Source organism: Cyprinodon tularosa, unplaced genomic scaffold (genome assembly GCF_016077235.1).
Source record: "Cyprinodon tularosa strain WSP-4 unplaced genomic scaffold, ASM1607723v1 ctg833, whole genome shotgun sequence".
Taxonomy (NCBI): Eukaryota; Metazoa; Chordata; class Actinopteri; order Cyprinodontiformes; family Cyprinodontidae; genus Cyprinodon; species Cyprinodon tularosa.
This window is the reverse complement of record NW_024039600.1, coordinates 213,910-233,167: the sequence shown is the minus strand read 5'-3', so window position 1 is coordinate 233,167 and position 19,258 is coordinate 213,910. Positions and strand designations below refer to the sequence as shown.

Here is a 19,258-nt window from a genome sequence, read left to right as displayed (position 1 = left end):
TGTATGTGTGTCTCTTCCCAGATGGAGCGGGAGAAGGTCAACCTGCTTTCCAATCTGCAGGACTCCCAGAAACAGCTGGAGCAGGCCAACGGGGCTCTGTCAGAGCATCAGGAGAAGGTCAGCCGCCTCACAGAGAACCTCAACGCCATCCGGAAACTCCAAGCCAGCAAAGAGCGCCAGTCCGCTTTGGACAACGAGAAAGAGCGGGACAGCCATGAGGATGGAGACTACTATGAGGTGGACATTAACGGACCAGAAATCCTGGAGTGCAAGTACAAGGTAACTCAAACTGCTCTGAAACCCATATTTAAAAAGCCTGTATTTAGTCTTTGTATGCTGAGTGTTGGTCTTTCTCTTGCAGGTGGCCGTGTCTGAAGCAGGGGAGCTGAAGGAGGAACTGAAGACTCTAAAAGCTGAATACCAGGCCTGTCAGTCACGCTACGAGGAAGAGCGCAGCCGTCTGGAGAATGACGTCAGGTCTCTGGGAGACAAACTGTCCAATCTGGAGAGGACTACATCTGCAGAGAGAGAGGAGAAGGCTAAGCTGGAGAAAGAACTGCGCAAGGTGAGTGATGGGTCTACAGGACCATTTACTGTGAACACCCAAAGAACCAGGAATGAATGAGTTTTTTTGTGCTTGTTTTAGCTGAGCGATGTGGCAGGCGAGTCCCAGGGCAGTCTGAGTGTTGCCCAGGATGAGCTGGTAACATTCAGCGAAGAACTGGCCACTCTCTACAACCACGTCTGCATGTGCAACAACGAGACCCCCAACAGAGTTATGCTGGACTTCTACAAAGAGGGCAAGGGTGGTCGGAGCAGCCCTGAGGGCCGTGGTCGCCGCTCTCCTATCCTGCTCACCAAGGGTCTCTTCCCAGAGCACGGGAGGGCCGACCTCAGCGACGGAGCTCCCTCGCCCGTCTCCTCTCTACCTTCCCCTGTGTCTGACCACCGCAGAGAACCCATGAACATCTACAATCTGGTAGCGATCATCAGAGACCAGATCAAGCACCTGCAGCTGGCTGTGGATCGCACCACAGAGCTGTCCCGCCAGAGGGTAGCATCTCTGGAACTCGGCACCGTGGCTGACAAGGACAAGGAGGCCTGCATGGAGGAGATCCTCAAGCTGAAATCTCTGCTGAGCACCAAGCGGGAGCAGATCGCTACTCTGCGGACTGTCCTCAAGGCCAACAAGCAGGTGGGTTGATCTGTTTTGTGTCTTTTTGTTTGGCCTGCTTGATATTTCTATCAAAAGTCCCCGACAGACAGAAATGGAGCAATAGAGGAGCTATTCCAGGTCTGATCAGCTGTTTCCCAAAACAGGTGACAGAAAGGAACTATAACAAACACAAGCTGAGACAGCAGCCATATGGTGACAGCTGTACTCGGTATCAGGGTGTTCAGGGAAACAGAGCTGCTCTTTAAATCCTAAAGAATTCCAGCCTCAATGTTGGGCGTGTTCGCAGTTGCTCTGGCAGCTCTTAAAGTTACTGTGTGTGTGTGGGGCTATTGACTGAGAGCAGATACTATAAAACAGCCTCCCTGCTATGGAGCTCATTGATGGTTTAGATCAGGAGACCAGCTGACGTCACACCACCTGGATCTGAGAGAGACACTGTGCTTTAGTTGCATTTAAAAAGAAAGACAACCATGTTAATCTCACTTTAGCATCTTGTTTTAGCAATTAGCACGATTACTATTACCCATGGTGAACAACAGTCTCTCTGGGATTTCTTTAAAACAGTTTTCTGAAGAACAACAACATTTTCCGAGGTATAAAATGTTCAGTTCAATAATACTGGAAAAGTAATTTTCTTGCAGCTGATTAAATCAGACGATCTCAGCATGTAGAAAATAGTTTCATATAAATTTGACTTAACTTGGTGGCTGATATTTTATTCCATGTGTTAAAACACTATTTTACAGGGAGACCTTTTAATAAAAACCATCTCACATATCATTTAAGTAAATCATATTTTATCTTCTGAAACCATCGTGTTGCAAACTGTTCACTTTGTTTGTTCCAGTTCTATCTGGGTATTTTCTCCAGTATTATTAAATGAATTGCTTTGCATTATCAGGGGTTGTCATAAAACTGAAAAAACTGAAAAAAACCTGATGGTATGAATCATAAAAAGGAGGAAATGACCTTTGATCTGTTATGGCACCACAGGAGTGGAGCATTTATTGATAAAGACAGGAATTGTGGTAATGGTGATAACCTGCAGGTTCTGGTCAGTATCACAACAGTATCTCAACTCTCGATCATCTTCTCCTCTTGTCCAATCACAGTCGGCTGAAGTGGCTTTGGCCAACCTGAAGAGCAAGTACGAGAACGAGAAGGCCATGGTGACGGAGACCATGATGAAGCTGAGGAATGAGCTGAAGGCTCTGAAGGAAGATGCCGCCACCTTTTCCTCTCTGCGAGCTATGTTTGCCACACGGTAAGAAGGAAAGCCCCCCCCATAAGGCTCCTAAGCGAACAAAGCATTCTAAAACCTCCGAAATCTTTACTATTTGTATCTCCTAGTAAATTGTCTTAGGTAGCATTTCCTCTTTACGCTAATGAACTGGCAGCAATCCTAATCTCTGCCCGTCTACCATGTTACAATAGGGAAGAGAACAAATATAATTGGTGTTAAAAATGGGTTGGGAGATATTCTTAGAGCTATTGTTGGAAGCCAAGACAAACACACTGTAAACAGGTAGCTAAAGACAGGATTATTGTTAAAATGTAATCCATCTTTGCCATATGTTGTGTCTGCTTAGTGCAGGCTCTCCTTATTGAATCATTACAATGAAAATGAAAATGTAAAAAGAAGTCCTATTTAAAAATAGTTCTATCTTACCTCTAAAACATGTCTGCTAAGCATTGTTTTTGTGACTGACTTGCAGCGGGTTGGTGTGTGCATGTGCGGCTCAGAAGGGGCCACACACTCACTAATCTTTTCTGATTCCTAAGAGAAGCCGGTCAGAGGTTGTGTCCATAATCCCACCTCATCTTGGTGGTGATTATGCATTTATCACATACTAGACTAAACCTCGCACACTGCTTGTTTGTTTACCTACACGCTATGAATGCTTCTGAATCTTACAAAGGCTGCATTTGTTGCATGGGTTTGAATTCAAATACATTTAAATGCGTGTTTCATTGCAGCTGTAGTGCAGCTAGTAGAGCTGATATCAAAGTCACTCTGTCGCTGAGCCATAGATTTACAGTATGCATGGAGGTCTGAGATGATAATGCAATTTTAAAGTGTGCTGGCCTTATCTTACCCTTGCAGAAATCCAATATCTCTCTTGGTCTGCGCTTTCTGGAGTAACTCAATATTAGAGCAGTGTCTCATCTGGTAGTTGCAGCAGTTACTCATGATTAGGCTCATTTTTGTTGGTTTGTCAATGAGAGAAATGACAAAAGGATGCACATTTTGCAAAGCTTTTTGTAACTAACATTGTATCTACCATTTATAGAGCCTTGTTAGAGTATTCCAACCTAATATATTGTCCCATCTTTTGTCACATAACTGAAAAAATCTTTGGTTTTATGTACTGGGAGTTAAAAATTTAAATAAACATCTTAAAGAGTGCGGCATGTATTTGTATTCAGCCCCACTTTCTTGGATTTTCCAAATGAAATCCACTGTATTGAATTGCCTTCATAAAAACAGGAGATCACTGATCAATCCAGAGTACGGTAACACTGCCTACCTAGCAGGACGCCATAAACGAACAGGAAGGCATCAATAGAATTAGCCAAAAGGCTCATCGTAGCTCAGTTAGGTGTTTAACACTGACTACTCAAATCTGTCCTTTTTAGGTGTTACAGAAAAAAAAGCTGCTGTGCTTGTTTCTCCATCACATAAAAACCCCAATAAAATATAAAAGTTAATCTTTTCCAGAGGTGAAAGAAAGCTTTGGATTCTTTGCTCTGGATGAGCAGATGTTGTTTTTTTTTTTATCATCCTGTTTTCCTGAAGGTGCGGTTGATTTTTAACACTTGGTGTTTAAATCTGCAATTGAATTCTGTTTTCATCCATTTCCTCAAATACCTACCTCAGATGAGACTTGCTTTGTGCCCACCCAGACCCAGTTATCCACTGTTGCAGTGTTACATTCAGTCTGTTTATGACATTCATGCATTGGTATGTAAATTCTATCCTACACGGCACAGAGTTGGGTCAGGGGGGCTCTTTGAAAAGCCGGGGGACTAGCCTGAGTGAAGTTTCCCACACTCACCATCTCCTTTGTACCCCATGTCCCCCTTCCATACTACCTCATCACCAGAATCTGAATCTGGTGACAAGAAGAAGGAGCAGTTTTTTAGTTAAAGCCCTCTCCAGGAGCCTTGTTTTTCCCTTGATCACCATTGACAGCATGTAAAAAAGGGATTGGGACAAAAAAAAGCTCCCTTATACAAGTGTGTGGTCTTCAACTAAAAGGAAAGGAGATGGAGTGAAATTGGGAATTTTTACAGTTTCTGTTAGAGCAAATCACCCTTTTAGCTGTTAGAAACATGAGGGTTTTTAGATGGAATATTTCCCACATGTTTACATGCTGGCCCTTTGTTTCTCTGTGAGAGTCTGAGCCCCTCCAGCTGCAGGCTGTGGTGTCATGTTAACAGTTAAAGTCCTGCCTCTTACATTCCTCAGACATGCCTAGACATGGTTCCCCCTCTCTGTTCTCACTGATCAAACCATTAAGCTTAATGTCATCCTGTTATTTTTTTAAGCCTTTTTTTTTATCTGTTCTCAATCCGTGTGATCCCAACATGATCAACCACGTTCAGATCAGCACTTCATCTCAGGAGGTTATTTCTTATCCCTTAAGGACACTTTTAGTCATGATTACTTCTTTTTATAAGAGAGCAATAAGATGCCATCAGCCACTGTAAATTTCCACAAAGGATGCAGATGATATACGAGTCTAAGCCGACATTATGGGATGCTATTCATTCTTCACAGGCCGACAGGAGCCTCTCTGTGTTTCTTGTGCAACAATAACCTGATCAGCAGGCCCAAATGAACCTTTTGTATCCCGTCGTCTTTTTCCCGGGAAAATCGCACGACCTCCCACTCCCATGCAAGACGCAGTCGACTGTCTGAACAGACACCAGTGCCCACCCCCAGACACCTCACAGCCGCCCCCTCCCTATTTTCACACTGGGTTTAATGAAGAGGCACTGATCTCTTTTGTCTGGGTGTGTCCCCAAGGGAAAAGTAGAGCCAGCGTAGTTTGTTTGTATGGTGGTCTGACAGGGCCAGAGTTCACACGGCCAACAACCACATGCAGAACCCAACACAACAAAAACATCTGCGTACGCCTTTTGACTTTTGAGGTGAAGTTTTCCTAAACAAAAGGTTTTGGAAAACTTTGCAGATGGTGTTTGCAGCCATACTTGATTGGCAATGTTTGTCTTTAGGTGATTTATTTTTTTCAGTTGTAGGTCTAAACATTAAAAACCAAACTGGTTTGAAGACGTGTTATGGAATATAAAAAAATAACAAATAGATCTCAAGCTGTTATAAAAATGGTCAAAAATCAAATCCAGCCCTTTCTGTTGTTTATATGCAAATCTGCAGCTGTTGGGGTTCAATCTTGTTTTCCAAGGAGCCAACAGGAGCAGGGAAATATAGAAATATAATTTTTTTCTGTGGTCAACTCTATGTCATACCTCTCTCTCCTGGCACACCACATTACGTGATTCCTCACTAAAGTTAGCTAGCTTCCTCCTCAGGCATTGGCCATACAAGCCTTCATCTCTGCTAAGAATTTACACACAATAATCCCTGGTTACAGTCTAACAACAAAAAGTCTGTAGAGGAAGAGGATAAACAGCAATCATAAAGAAATATTCAGTATTTTTTGTAGCTTAAACCTAGAGTCATTCAGTAAACTTTATCCATTAATGTTGAATTGCAGGTCAAATACGGAAAATCTGTGTTTTGTTTCATGTATTTATTTTTATGGTTTTGAGTTTTTTTTTTATTAGACAAATGTTGGGGATGTATGTTTTAATGCAAAGATATAAGCAATCCTGTAATTTTTTTTACATTCAAAAGACTACCTACGAACCTTTACTACGAAAAAACCCAGCCGCACATTTTCTTCATTTCAGAGAAATGTCACCAAATGTCCCTCTCCACTCATAACAGGGAAGACTATTACATTCTGGTGTCAACATAAAAAGAAAAGTGTCTGTGTTTATGAAGGAGAGGGTCTGATACCAGTAGTAGAATATGTGGAGGCTTGAGATGTGAGATAAGAGCCAGGAGGGATGATGGAAAAGAAACTGTGGAGATGGAACCCCTTAAACACATTCCTGTGGAGTGACCCAGTTATTTTACTTTTCCAGCCTTAAATTATTTACACATACTATTGCCCTCAAGGGCAGGGGACAACGAGGAGGCTTTACACACAGCAGTCAGCTAGGTGGCATGTTTTGTCCCATTTGAGACACAGATGATGGATGGAAGAAGTAGAGAAAAAATGTCTCGCAGCAGCTGGAAAAACAAATCAGTTGTGAGCATCAGCTCCTTCCTACGCTTCCCTCTATTTTCACTCCCCTTCTAACCCATCCTGTTCCTCGAGTCACCAGGAAAAAAATCCTCTGAAGGATCATGAGGTTAACGGAAAAACCTGGTATTCTATACTCTCCAGCTTTTTAAAGAAACTCTTATAGATACATCACCCTCTTATTTCCTTATATTTCTAATAGAGGTAGTACATAACAGGAGGATCTGGATAGTAAAACAGTGCCAGCATTCAACAAAATCTTAAACTTCCTTAGAAAATCTTTTATTAAGCTTCAAAACATATTTTTTATAAATATCGGTAGATGTATTTGTGGAGAAAGTGGCAAAATGGCTGATATAGTAAGGAATAGATGTCACAGGACCCTTTTCATTGAACAAGCGTGAGCTTGTTGGCTCTTTGCTGCCACCTGCTGGTTGTAAAACAAACCGTACAGAGAAAGGACATCTAAGGCTAGCCTTAGTTGGATTGTTTTTTTTTTCTTTTTTTTTTTTCTACTTTTAAAGCTACTTAAGCAATGACAAGGGCTGCATTGATAAAGAAGTTCTTACAAAATATGCAGTACAGAACATGGACATACTTTCCATTGCAATTCCAATGTCAGTGTTTAGATTTTTTTTTTGTGCTAAAGTGATGATTAAGATTATGTTTCTTTATGATTAAGTAACTGAAAGTTTGTGTTTCTAAAGTAAACCTGCAGGCTAACTGCACAGTTCTTCTCTTTTTGCTTCCCTCTTGCAGCTGCGATGAATATGTCACCCAGCTGGAAGAAATGCAGAGGCAGCTGGCTGCAGCCGAGGACGAAAAGAAGACCCTCAACTCCTTGCTGCGGATGGCCATCCAGCAGAAGCTGGCCCTGACGCAGCGCCTGGAAGACCTGGAGTTCGACCACGAGCAAACCCGCCGCGGTGGCAACACAGGGCGGGCTAAGGCTCGCAGCAAGGCGGCCAGCGGCGCCGCCTCCACCAACCCACACGTAAGTCAGAGTCTGACCTGCTCTGGCTCCGGGCGACCTGAGCTCAACAATGCCATGCCCAACGGCATCCTGGGAGGTCCCGCCATGTTCTGCAGCGAGAAGTACAAGATCTACTGTGACTGAGAGGCGACTCGGACGTCCATGTAGACTGCTGTGTACAGAGGGCTGGGCGGGGGGGGCCAACCCTCCCTCCCATTAGTCTTTAAGAGCCCCACTTGCTCGCTTCGCTCCCCGGCCAGCCTGCGCTCCTCTAGGGACTGCTGTGTCACTAACCGGCTGTTCGTCTGTGCTTGTGTAACCGCTTAGGGGAATGCCGATATATGTACAGTGTGCTGTGGACTGTAGTAGACATATTGGCATGTGGGGTAAAGGGCCCTGGTTATAATTGGGGGGGTTGGGTGGATATTATGGAGTGTCTATTCTTTCCGCTGTCATGGTGCTGTACCTATGATTTAAAAGGTGGCAGCTTCTGTGTTTATCTGTTCTGGCCCCCTGGTTGGCTTGCCCGGTAACATAAACACATTGTGGTGGTGGCATATAAAGAGGATGTCAGACCCAACGACATCCTCTGTTTGGCGTGTCAGTCGGTGCTCCTTTGACCAATAAAGCCCCTAACTTCTTCCCCTTTCTCTCCATCCTGATCCAGGACTCCAGTATCTGGCAGGCGCATTTTTATAATAAAGTGACTGATGTTTACAAGAAAATCAACTAAAATATGCAAGCTCCCTCTGCTTCATAGCTAAGAGAGCCTCAAAATGGATCTGTGTACCAATCTGAACTCAGAAAGGGGTATCTTCTTGATTTTATAATGAGATATTTTGGGCTAGAAAAAAGAAAGGAGCACCTTTGACCGTGGGTGTTTATTTCAGGATCAGTTTAAAGCTGTGACCTTAGTGCAACAGTACAATAACTAGGATCGCATGGCTTCACAGCTGAAAATGCTTCAGAGAAAATCTTCCTGTTATTTTCTGTTATAAGATGAACTGCAGGGCTCTAGATTGCAAAAATCCCGGTTAATTGGTGTAAGGTGAAACACTGGAGGTCTGTGTGCTCCACGCGACCCCCGACACGTCGCCGTGGGTCCCATCAGAGCCATATCCCAAGAGAGAGAAGGAGAACGTTTGACAAATCGATCTTTGCATCCAAATTTTAAGTGCACTTCAACATAGGTGCCTCAGGTTACTTCTTCTGTTTTGCTGTGAACAGAGATATGATATAGTTTTGTTCAAAAGCTATTTTTTAATGAATCTGCTCATTCTGGAAGAGCACAAATTATTTCAAGAGCAAGGTCCTCAAATCTGGATAAAGCAAAACTGGCCGGCAGCTCGGCGAAAGTGCCTGTGGACACAAACATTTGGTGTATTTCTGTGTTAATCATGCAAAGCCCTGTGCTCATGTCTTAGCGCTCCCCCACTCATTTATCGCTTCCCTGCTCAAACTGTGGGAGATCGCTCAACACCTTCCAATCTCATATAGGACATGTAGCTGGATAGGCATGGGCTAGTTCAAGATTCTCATCGACTTTGAGTAAAAATACCAGAAAACATAAAAGAAACTAAACATGTTGGTCAAACTCTTGAGGAAATGAGAATAACATTGGCTATTTCTTTTTTTTTGTTTAAAGCAAAAAATCACCTATTTTGCCCCATAACAGCTAAAAACTATAATAAATTATTAATTTCAGCATCAACAGTTTCCCTGAAGCTAAAATTAGCTGGATAATTAGTCAGGCTATCTGCTCTGGTAGCCAAGCAGCAGGTTTTGTTTTGAAGACACCAGCTCTGTGAAACCTGCAGCAGATTCGCTGCTCTATGCTCCATACGATTGGAAAACTGTCCTTCCCTGGCGAATCTTTAAAGAGACTTCCACCCATAGAAAAAATATGATGAAGCAATTTTTAAAATTAGGACATAGAGTCTGTAACAGGCCCATGCCTATGGCTAAAAGGAAAGAAAAGCTTTCCTCTTGTCTCTGATTTCAGTGTCTTGTTAGCGATAACCACCTTCTCTCTTGTAGATTGTCAGCAGCTTGCTCCCTCAGCATCACCACTCACCCTTTAACTAGAAAGAGGACATGTGGAGAAATATATCTGTCAGGTAACGTCCTCGCGTTATGCTCTGTATATCTCAGTGTTGAAATGAAGAGGCTCTTGTGTGTATGTGTGTGTGTGCGGGTGCACGCTGTTTTTTTTTCTTTCTGTTTTTAACCATTTTCACTACGGGCCTCTCATTTCTGTGTCGTTTAGCGTGCGTGGACGACACTGCGCAATGTTTTTAGTATTTACAATAGCTTTAAACTATTGCAAGCTAGTATTAAGCAAATAGTTAAAGAAATAATAAAAGTGGGGCTTATGTTTATTAAATCCATGTAATGCTTGTGGATCATAAACGTTTTTTCCGCTTTATGATGTTAAAAGCAGGGTTGATGGACGATGATCCTGCAAGATTTTGTAAAATTTTACAATTTTCTAACTCTACAAAGCTCTATATTAAACTATATTCTTGATATAATTCTTCAGGTTGTGATCTTGCAGGATTCGACAGTATTCTTATATCTTTAATGCAATGCAATGTGGATTGATTTCTTCGAAAATGAAAAACTGTGTGTGATCAACCCTGCTTGAGCGTGCATCTGTAGGCCACAGCACAAAAAGCATGGACTCAAGGCTGTTGTACAACTTAATGAAAAAAGAACCTTTGGGGTCGGTTACTACTGTTTTATAATCACATTTAAGTACAATACATTCTGTTTCTTTCAGTTTGTGCTGAAAAGAAGGGAGACTTACATTTGTTAAATGGGAAAACCAGGTGTCTAATGTGGTGAAGAAATAAGTCCAGGATTTTCCAGGGGGTAGAAACTCCTGGTGATATTTAGAAACTGATTAATAGACATTGATTCAAATGATCTATTCCTCACCCTTGTGTAGGCTTTGTGGTTTTCACTGAGCTTTAAATAGACCTCGGGATGTGATCGTGACTAGAAATCCTTAGATAGACGAGCCTCGACTTTTCCCTTTCTAGATTGAAATCAATGTCTTGAACTGATGCGGCGTCATTACGAAATGGCGCCTCTGCAGCTCCTCCTACCTCCGCCTGCAGGCTTCTCCCTCATCACCTCTGAGTTTCTCACACATCCTGTTTCTGTTTATTAAAGCCTGCATGTGTAAACATTACTCATTTTTATTAACCTGCATGGCACATGAGAAAGACCCCCTCTCTCTGTGACCAAAGTGGCTTCATCGCTGTCCTCAGAAAAAAGGTTCACAGTACTTGTGACATGTTTTGGCTTCCTATCTCTATCAGGATTCTCTGCAGTGAATGTGCACATCTGCAACAACTATTTATTTAAAAAAAAACCTCCAGATTGACCATTATTTGGCTTTCAGTGCTTATTATCATCTTCTGCTGCTTTGATTAACATCAGCTCAGCTTTTTTAACAGCCGTCCTCAGACTACCTGAACACTAACGATGCTGATAATACCCTTGTTTCTCCATTTTGCAGTAATTATATGGTAATTCCTCGAGGACGGCGGAGTGCCAGCACAAAGTTCCTTTTCGCATCTGCAAAAACTGTTAGAAATGTAGCTGATTTGAACCGGAAGACAAAAAAACTAGCTGGACTTCTACGTCAGAACGCTCAAATGTGGCACATCAACTCTAATAATTGTGCGTCGCTGCTGGAAGCAAACTTCTCACAAGTCTGGAGAACGTTCTGAATGAGGCTAAGATGAAATAATCTAACCATCCTATCAGAAGCCAGGGGACATCTGGTTGTTTCTTATTGTAAACAAGCTGTTTTTATTTTAGTTTTTTTTTCTCAATGTGCACTTTGATTATATAGGATTATAACATTATTATTATTAACCTAATAGGAAAGCGTGGTAGTACTATGGTTTGTGAGTTAACAAATATAGGATAAACACAAATTAGATATACTAATTACTTGAGTAAACGTTCCACAAACCATAATAGTACTACGACGAGTCTGTGCTCAAGATTTTATCCATCAAGTAACCATTCTTAACTTGTTTTGTTACGTTTTGACATGTTATAATGTTTTGGGTTTTTTATATGTTTTGGTTTGTTCTACTGCCATTGTCTATGTAAAAAAAAAAATCCAGGGTGATCCAATTCTGGGGTTTTTCATGTATTTATTATTCCTAGGAATAGTTCAAAACAAATTATCTGCAATGAAACTTGACAACACTCTGACTCCAATGGGTAAGTTTTGTTCGGGAAATGAAATTTAAGTTGGCGTGATCAGGTTGTTGTTGTTTTTTTTTGTCTTTTCTGAGCTTCTTACCGAAGAAGTTCCTTCAAAACTGATCACTGGCCTTCAGAATTCTCTGCAAGTTGCATCTATTAAATTCCAAATTGGAATTGTTTCGTTCACTCTTTGTTTATCGTGCCAAATGTTGGCACACCGTTTAGGTCGAAAAAGAATCGAGACTTGGGAAGAAGAAGACGGGGTCTCCTTATGAGCACCTGGGCTTTAGGGTTTTTGTGTTCTGTTGGTTTGTTTAGCTCTTCGTTTCTGACCAGTAGTGCCTTTCATTGTTTCAAGGGTGAATCTTAGGTTAGGATTTTATCTTTCTTTTATAGGCGAGGAATTTGGCGTTTGAAGCGACTGTGAGCAGCAATAAAAGCAAAACGTTTTAGCCCCCTTTTTTCTGCAAAGAGTGAGGTAATAGTTTTAAAATTAGCTTAACTATAATTGTATTGAATTTTGCAGGTCAGTGATCAAAACAAGTAATTCAGGGGTATCGAGAAAAGTTTTTTTTTATCAAACTTTGGGAACCAAATGATTCCTTTGGCCTCCTGTTGTTGAACTAAATGTGCTGGAGGGTAGTAGGGTGTACAATTGGAAACATCTACGCACCTCTAGCTTTGTTTGGTGAAGGTAATGTGATCTTAATAGTATTGTTGGGGGGAAAAAAATGTGCAGCAAGCACACTTTTTTTTCTTTTTTTTCTTTTTCTTTTTACGTTGTTTTTTATTATTATTTCTATTGAACCTTTTTTTTTACGTCATGTTATGAACATTTACGTTTTCAGTAAACAGAAAACAAAACATAGCATCAACAAGCTTGAACAGTGCCATTCCAGCCAAGGCTTGTTTGTTGAGGCTTTAAAAGTTACCAATATGGAAGAAAAAAAAAAAAAGGCTTAACGATTAAAGTGCAATTCAGATACTGTTTTACGTTTTTGTTTGAAACTGAAAAGTTTTCTGTTTGCTGGAAGGTTTAGCATTGTGATAATAAAATTAGCAGTGCAAGCTATTGTCTTTCAGTATTGATCCATAAGAGTTTGATATCTTTATATAAAATAACTACTTCACCTGTACGTTGGTATTTATTTGAGCTGTCATGCAGTACTGTATTCTTATCAATAATGTTCATTATGAAAAGTGGCATATTGATTCCAGCTAAATGTCATTATGCATGTTCCTCAGTCATGGGACCTTTACACAGGGTTGAAAACAAACATGTAGAGTTTTGCCCAGGATGTTTTGAAAGAAATATGGTGGGGGGAAAATTATAGGAAAAAAAATGAATTGAGTTTGAGGTATTACTGCTGAAATAATTCTGTAAAAGTGTTTGTTTTCTAGCTGAGAGTTGGGGTGACTGTGTAAGGGGAGTCATACTGGTTGAAATCAATAAATGTGACTAAGTTCCAGTTGGTTTGAGTGTTGTTATTTATAGCTGAACCCCAGCAGGAGCAGCTGAAGGGTTAACCAGGGGGGATGTACTGTATGTCCTGCAGCTCTGGTGTGATGTCTGAGTGTTCCCAGCTGGAAGCCAGGAGGGCGGGGGTTCCCAGCTGTCCAAGTGGGCTCCAGGACATGATCACATTACACATAAGGAACAAAAGAACCTACATCCTCTTCTCTCCTCACCCCTCCTTTATTTTTTTCTGCTGTCACTTAAATCTCTCTCCTTCCCCGCCATCTTTACTTCCCTTCCTCCCCTCCGTCTGGAGATGCGCCTACAGATCAAATAAAGTTTGACCTATGGGTCCTCCTGGTTTTTATCTTTTTTTTCATCCAAGTTACAGAGACAGGCTTTTCAACTAATTAAAAGTGCAGGGATTTTCAGGGCCAAAAAATGGTTTGGATAAAACTATATTTTATTGGAAACACAAATCAGTTCTCATTCAACAAAAGTAAGAAGATACAATGCAACAATATATATATATATATATATATATATATATATATATATATATATATATATATATATATATATATATATATATATATATATATAAATCCTTTTTTAATGTATTTTTTCTTAAATTGAGGAGGTAAGTAAGACACTTTGTCAATGTAAAATAACAATTTACATTTAAAATAGGAAAAAACAGTTTCATTGTCTTAGCTTAAGTGCATATTATCTAATTATCTTATTGTAAGAGTAAAAATACTAATTCAATTTGGAAATAATCTTTTTTAGCTATTCAAATTAAGGGTAAATACAATTAATTTATTTGTTTTTTTTATTTCTTGATCGTTTTTGCAGTGTAATTTTAGAGGTTTGACACCTTGAGGACATATTTCTTCTGCTTTTACTTTTTGTCTACCTTTTAGGTTTATGTTCATTAAGCACAGTTTAATCTGACAAATCAATACATATCAAAAGCAGCATTTATATTGTCGCTATGAATATGGGGAAGGGAATAGTGTGGTCGAAATATATTTAGAAATCCTAAATATATCTTTTAGTAAGCATTTGTTTTTATTACTCTTCCTTCAAAACACATGTTGACCAAAAAGTTCAGTTTCATTCTCATTTGAATGGAGCCACCTATCCTGAACATGTTTGCTGTTTCTCCACCAGGTCTTGTGGCAATGAGAATTCTGATACTTTTCTTTCAAAGTGGACTCTTGGTCACTTCCCTTCCATTAGGCATAAATCTGAGGACTTCATGACTAGAAATAACAATAGGACCGACGTAGGAGATCTCTGCAGCTCCTCCAAAGTCCCTTCTCTGATGGTTACCTTTTTTATTTAGGAAGCTTACAAGAGTACACGCTTTTACATGACGTATTGCATAGCGCTCTATGAGATGCTTCTGAAGGAGGTCAGTCACCATGGACCTTTTTAAAGGTAGAAAAGCAGGCAAAAAAATGTATTTTAATATATTAAAAAAGATCCTTAGTTTTGATCTTTGAAATATTTTGTTATTGTTATAAAAATTTAAAAATAAAAAATCCCTAAATGTGAAATCTAATATTCACATCTGTCAACCCGATCAGCAGCTACTAAAATCTACCATATGAATAATCAACTATGTCCCACTGACAGCTGGAAGGGATCATATTGAGTTATTTTCCAAATCCAGCCACAGCTGAGGCCGCATAAAAGCAGCTGTTTCACGTATATGTGGTGCAGTTTTAAAATCTACCACTTGGGGTCACTGCAGCACCACTTTTGACACATCAAGCATGGAATGTTTCTATTATGGTGGGTATTTGCCTTAAATTAGAGAGTCGCTGTTTGTTTAGCTCCCACAAAGACAGCTTTTTATGTGAGGCAGGCTGTGCTGCCATGTGATAAATCTATGTGGAGCCTGAAGCAGCAAATAGCTGTGATCAGATGGTCAGGAGCACACATGCTTCACATGGACCGGTTTGGAACTGACAAATAATTGCTTCTTTATTGTGGCAGAAGTTATTTCAAAAAAATTTTTTTTAACTCATTTTCATTAACCTTTTAAATAAGTGTCTCTAGTTGTCTCCAATTAGCAGGTTTGCCTGCGGATTGGAAGTGTTAAGTTGTAATTTCCATCAGAGATGAGACTGGCACTTCTCTGTGGCAGATTGTCATATTATTGGTGTATTTACACCAGGATGGCTTTAGATAAGTGTAAAAAGCTGATCTGACGCGTGTTGACTTTCACACCCATTGTTCAGCCCAGATGCTCCAGTCTTCTGTCATTGACAGACATAATTGTCTCTTGTCTCTCACCTTTCCACCTCTTTCTGTTCACATTGTTCTCCTCTTTTTATTACTCCCCCCATGAGTGTTCTCTCAGCTTTGTTTTTGTGACCAGATGAACCCCCAGGGAGCAGAGGATGTGGGCCAGAGATCTTCTTTCTGTGGATCAGCAGGCCCCAGTCATTCTGACAGGCCGCTCAATAATTTTAGGGGAAATAAAACTCCTGTTGTATCTAAATACAAGTTCAATCACCTAGAAAACCTTCTCTGAATCTATTCAAATGTGTTTAGCATGAAACTAATTCTAAAGCAAATTGATGAGCAAAATTAAATGTTTTAATTGGAAATCTAGAGCACACTTCATTCACAGGTTGGGGAAAGCAGCCCCAAAGAGAAACATCATCATTTAGAGGTGCTGCTGTTGTCTGTGTCAATCCAGGCTGATGGCAAGCGTGCAGCCAAAGCAGCAACAACAAAGAGCTAAATGGTGCCTGTCTGAATAGACACACGTTTCAAATAGATGGAGGAGGAGTGAGTGCAAACATAGAGAAAGTGCAAGGGCTGTTACTGGCATTGTACTCGCACTTCTGAGGATTGGATGTAGAAATTATTAATAGTATTTCATGTGCTGAAATCTGGCCCTACAGATGAAACACCATCTGTGACTAAAACAGAATGATTTATGATACATTAACTTTACTAATAATTTTAAATAGCCTTTTTTGTACAATTCTTGTTTTGATCCTGTTGTTTCCATTTAAATACGACTATCAGTAATGTTTGAAAAGGGAAGTGTTCTTAGGGTGTATGCAAGTTTTTTGTTTGTTTTTTACAATGCTTCTGGGATAAAAAGAAAAAAAAATTGTAATGTATGCTAAATGAATCGATGACAAAGCAAATGGCAAAGAGATAAAGGCACCACGCAAGAAAAATGAAGTTCTTTTCCACTTTAGAATCATCTGACCTGAGCTTTTAGAAAATGATTGGAGCAGAAACAAAGGGGGGGATGATGTGGGTCTTGATAGAAAAACAGCAAATTACAGTTGTCTTCCTCCCTTTTGTCCATATTCCTTTTTATTGATACTGAGTTAACAGCAGTCTCTGAATACTCTGGAAACTAAAGATGGCATAAAGCTTGCGCAGTGACACGGAAGCCTTGTCCCAGTTTGTGTTCCAGGATTTTTTTTCCACACTACTTGGCAGATAGGGAGATCTCAAAGCAGAAACATCTATTGAAAGCAGGCCTCTTCATCCTTTTCATGACCACATGTGACAGCCTGTGTCATGCCTCCGTGCCAGCGGACATGTCATGGCTGAAGTTGCAACTGTGCCTAAAAATAGAAAGTACTAAACGATGAATTAAAGCAAGTGAAAGAAAGAGGGTATGCTTTAAAAACAATCTTGGAATTGTAAACCTTTTTATCATACAGTTTGAATCTTGGGCTAATTCAGCATTTGAAATATCAGGCATTCACCTGATATCACATCACAGCTAATTTTAGCCTATAGTAACCATTAGAATAGTAGCAGACAAACTGATATAAGGAAAAGAAGGGTAATTGCAGGGTAAAAGCAAGGCAAGTTCTTTTGTGCAGCACAATTCAGTACAACAATTCAGAATCCTCTTTACATGAATTAACCAACATAGAAGAATATAAACAGGTAGTAAAACAAAACATTTGGACCATTAACTTAAGTTAATGATACCTCAGTTAACAGTTAAACTTCAACACTAAAAGGCAGTTTTTAACTGTGGCTTTAAAGAAGACAGCCTTTCAGCACTTTTACATAGAAATTAATTGAATTAAGTACATATTTTTAAAGGTATATATATATATCTATATATATATAAATATATATATATATATATAGATAGATAGATAGATAGATAGATAGATAGCCATGTAAAATTCTGCATAAGAGTCAAATAAACAGTTAAACTTAAGATAATTACATTTTAAAGGTGTTCATTTCATGATTTAAACAGAGAGAATGGTTTTGGAACCTCTGTTTTAAATGATGATGACTTCACGAGCTCAGATATAAAAAAATTCCCCCAAGCAATTATCTAATTTTGAGAATTTAAGTTGTGTTATGTGAGTATAAAAAAAAAAAAAAAAAAAACTTGTCCTTAACTGCATGCATTAAAACACAATACTTACTGGTCAGGGTTATTCCACCACTGACCCCGCGGTGGTTGCGCCATTGTAGCATACATTTCGATCATCTCAAATTCTCACGTGTTATTGAATTTTTAAGGCAAATTGTCAAATCTTAAAGTTGTTTTTTTTATTCTTTCTTTTTTCAACCTATCCTAATTATAAATGAATGGGCTTGTCGTGCTCGCGCCTCGCCCTGACGGGGACGCGCAATTCATTTTTCCAGCAGCGCAGAGAGGAGAGAGTTCAGCCTCCGGAGAGGGAGGAGAAAGGACTTCATGAAGGAATACGCTTCTCAGAGTTTGGACAAAAACCGCGTCCGTTGGGACACAATGAAGAGTCCTCGGTGTCTCTGTTAGGTTTTATCGGCGAACAGGAGTTGAGGAGCGCGCTTCGGTACGCTGGAGTCACCGCTGCAGCTTCTCCGAGTGAAAAGACGGCTTCAGTAAGGGAGGAACTTTGTAGAAAAAATGCAGGGAGTTTCAGCAACTGGTAAGTGAACTGCCCTCCTAAATGTTTCTGTCTGCTTATATTAAACACAGCCTCCACTTTCTTTTATCTGGAGTTGTTTCCAAACGGCTGCGGCTGGTATTACGCACAGGATTTCAATCTCCAAAATGCATTTAGCAGCTGTCAGCGGGGCAGCTGCAGGCCCGCATCTAGCTGGAGAATAGAAATAATAGAAGAAAGTTGCTTCGCTCCCCAGGCTGCCCAATAAACACAAACTAAAGGGAGCTTTAATACTGGACCTCCTTGGAAGCTCTGGATGACAGACAATCAGGACAAGAATAGGAGCAAAGCGGTGCCAAACCCTGAGAGAAAAAGGCCCTGACCTCACTGCGTCTGACTGAGCCCCCTCTCTCTGAAACACACACAAACCCTCACATTATATCTGCTGTAACTTAGTAAGCCATGAGCGGAAATCCAACTGTAAACACTCTTTCTGATAACAGGGGGGCTCCTGCACTGTCCTCCCTATTGTGGCTGTGACTGTGTCCTAGTGAGGAATGTGATTTAAGTGGAGGAGTAGGAGCGATTCAAACACTGGGGGTCTGTGAAAGTGCCTGACTTTATACATCTGTCCTGCCTGTAGAAGATCAGTTAGATATGAGTGTGTTTTTTGTGGTTTCCTCTTTGCACTTTGTGCAGACATATTTATAGTGGTTAAATTATTTCACCAGAACTTGACTTGCATTTCTACCCCACAACTGAGTGATTAGTTTCCTACCTTCCTGTCCAGCCTCCATCTTCATGTTACCCCTGGCTTAAATACACCATGCATTGTTGTATTTTATTTTCACCTACAGCTATGCATCATCATAAAGAATAGATAGGGAATGCTATTTGAAAATATGCAGAAGGAAAGTAGTGTCTTTTGTGCATATCTGCTGATGGTTTTCACAAATGGAATAAAAATAGCATATTTACATTAGTTTAGTTTGTAATAATACAAAAATGAGCAATAAATTGAATTCATACCAATGCAATTAAATCTTTAAAATCAATTAATGATCAAGTGATTGGAGCGATGTTGACAGACCAACATCTTTGGGTTTCAGTCCATGTGTTCCCAATGCAGAGGCTGATGAGAGAATAACATAACTTACACTTCTTCCGAACCGTCACTGCTTTAACCCTGTTTATATTTCTGTTCAGACT

At 40.2% G+C, this 19,258-nt stretch overlaps 2 protein-coding genes across 7 annotated transcripts in view; both read left to right on the top strand.

Annotated features, from left to right (window-relative positions):
- Nucleotides 1-13,179, top strand: part of LOC119774829 (protein bicaudal D homolog 2-like) — a 42,504-nt gene extending 29,325 nt beyond the window's left edge. The window contains exons 6-12 of one of the 5 annotated variants that reach the window (XR_005279586.1): nt 22-279; nt 362-565; nt 647-1,195; nt 2,290-2,441; nt 7,270-7,504; nt 9,521-9,628; nt 9,729-13,179. Coding sequence is in view for 4 of the 5 variants with exons in the window: in XM_038272523.1 (XP_038128451.1) it covers nt 22-279; nt 362-565; nt 647-1,195; nt 2,290-2,441; nt 7,270-7,627 (1,521 nt within the window). In the remaining variant the exon portion in view is untranslated. Of the gene's footprint in view, nt 1-21; nt 280-361; nt 566-646; nt 1,196-2,289; nt 2,442-7,269 lie in introns of all 5 variants that reach the window. The other 4 variants (XM_038272525.1, XM_038272526.1, XM_038272524.1 and 1 more) reach the window with 4 other exon arrangements.
- Nucleotides 13,180-17,816: 4,637 nt separating this feature from the next.
- Nucleotides 17,817-19,258, top strand: part of fgd (faciogenital dysplasia) — an 83,160-nt gene continuing 81,718 nt past the window's right edge. The window contains exon 1 of one of the 2 annotated variants that reach the window (XM_038272510.1): nt 17,817-18,091. In XM_038272510.1, coding sequence (XP_038128438.1) covers nt 18,070-18,091 — 22 coding nt within the window. In that variant the 5' untranslated portion in view covers nt 17,817-18,069. The remainder of the gene's footprint in view (nt 18,092-19,258) is intronic. The other variant, XM_038272509.1, reaches the window with a different exon arrangement.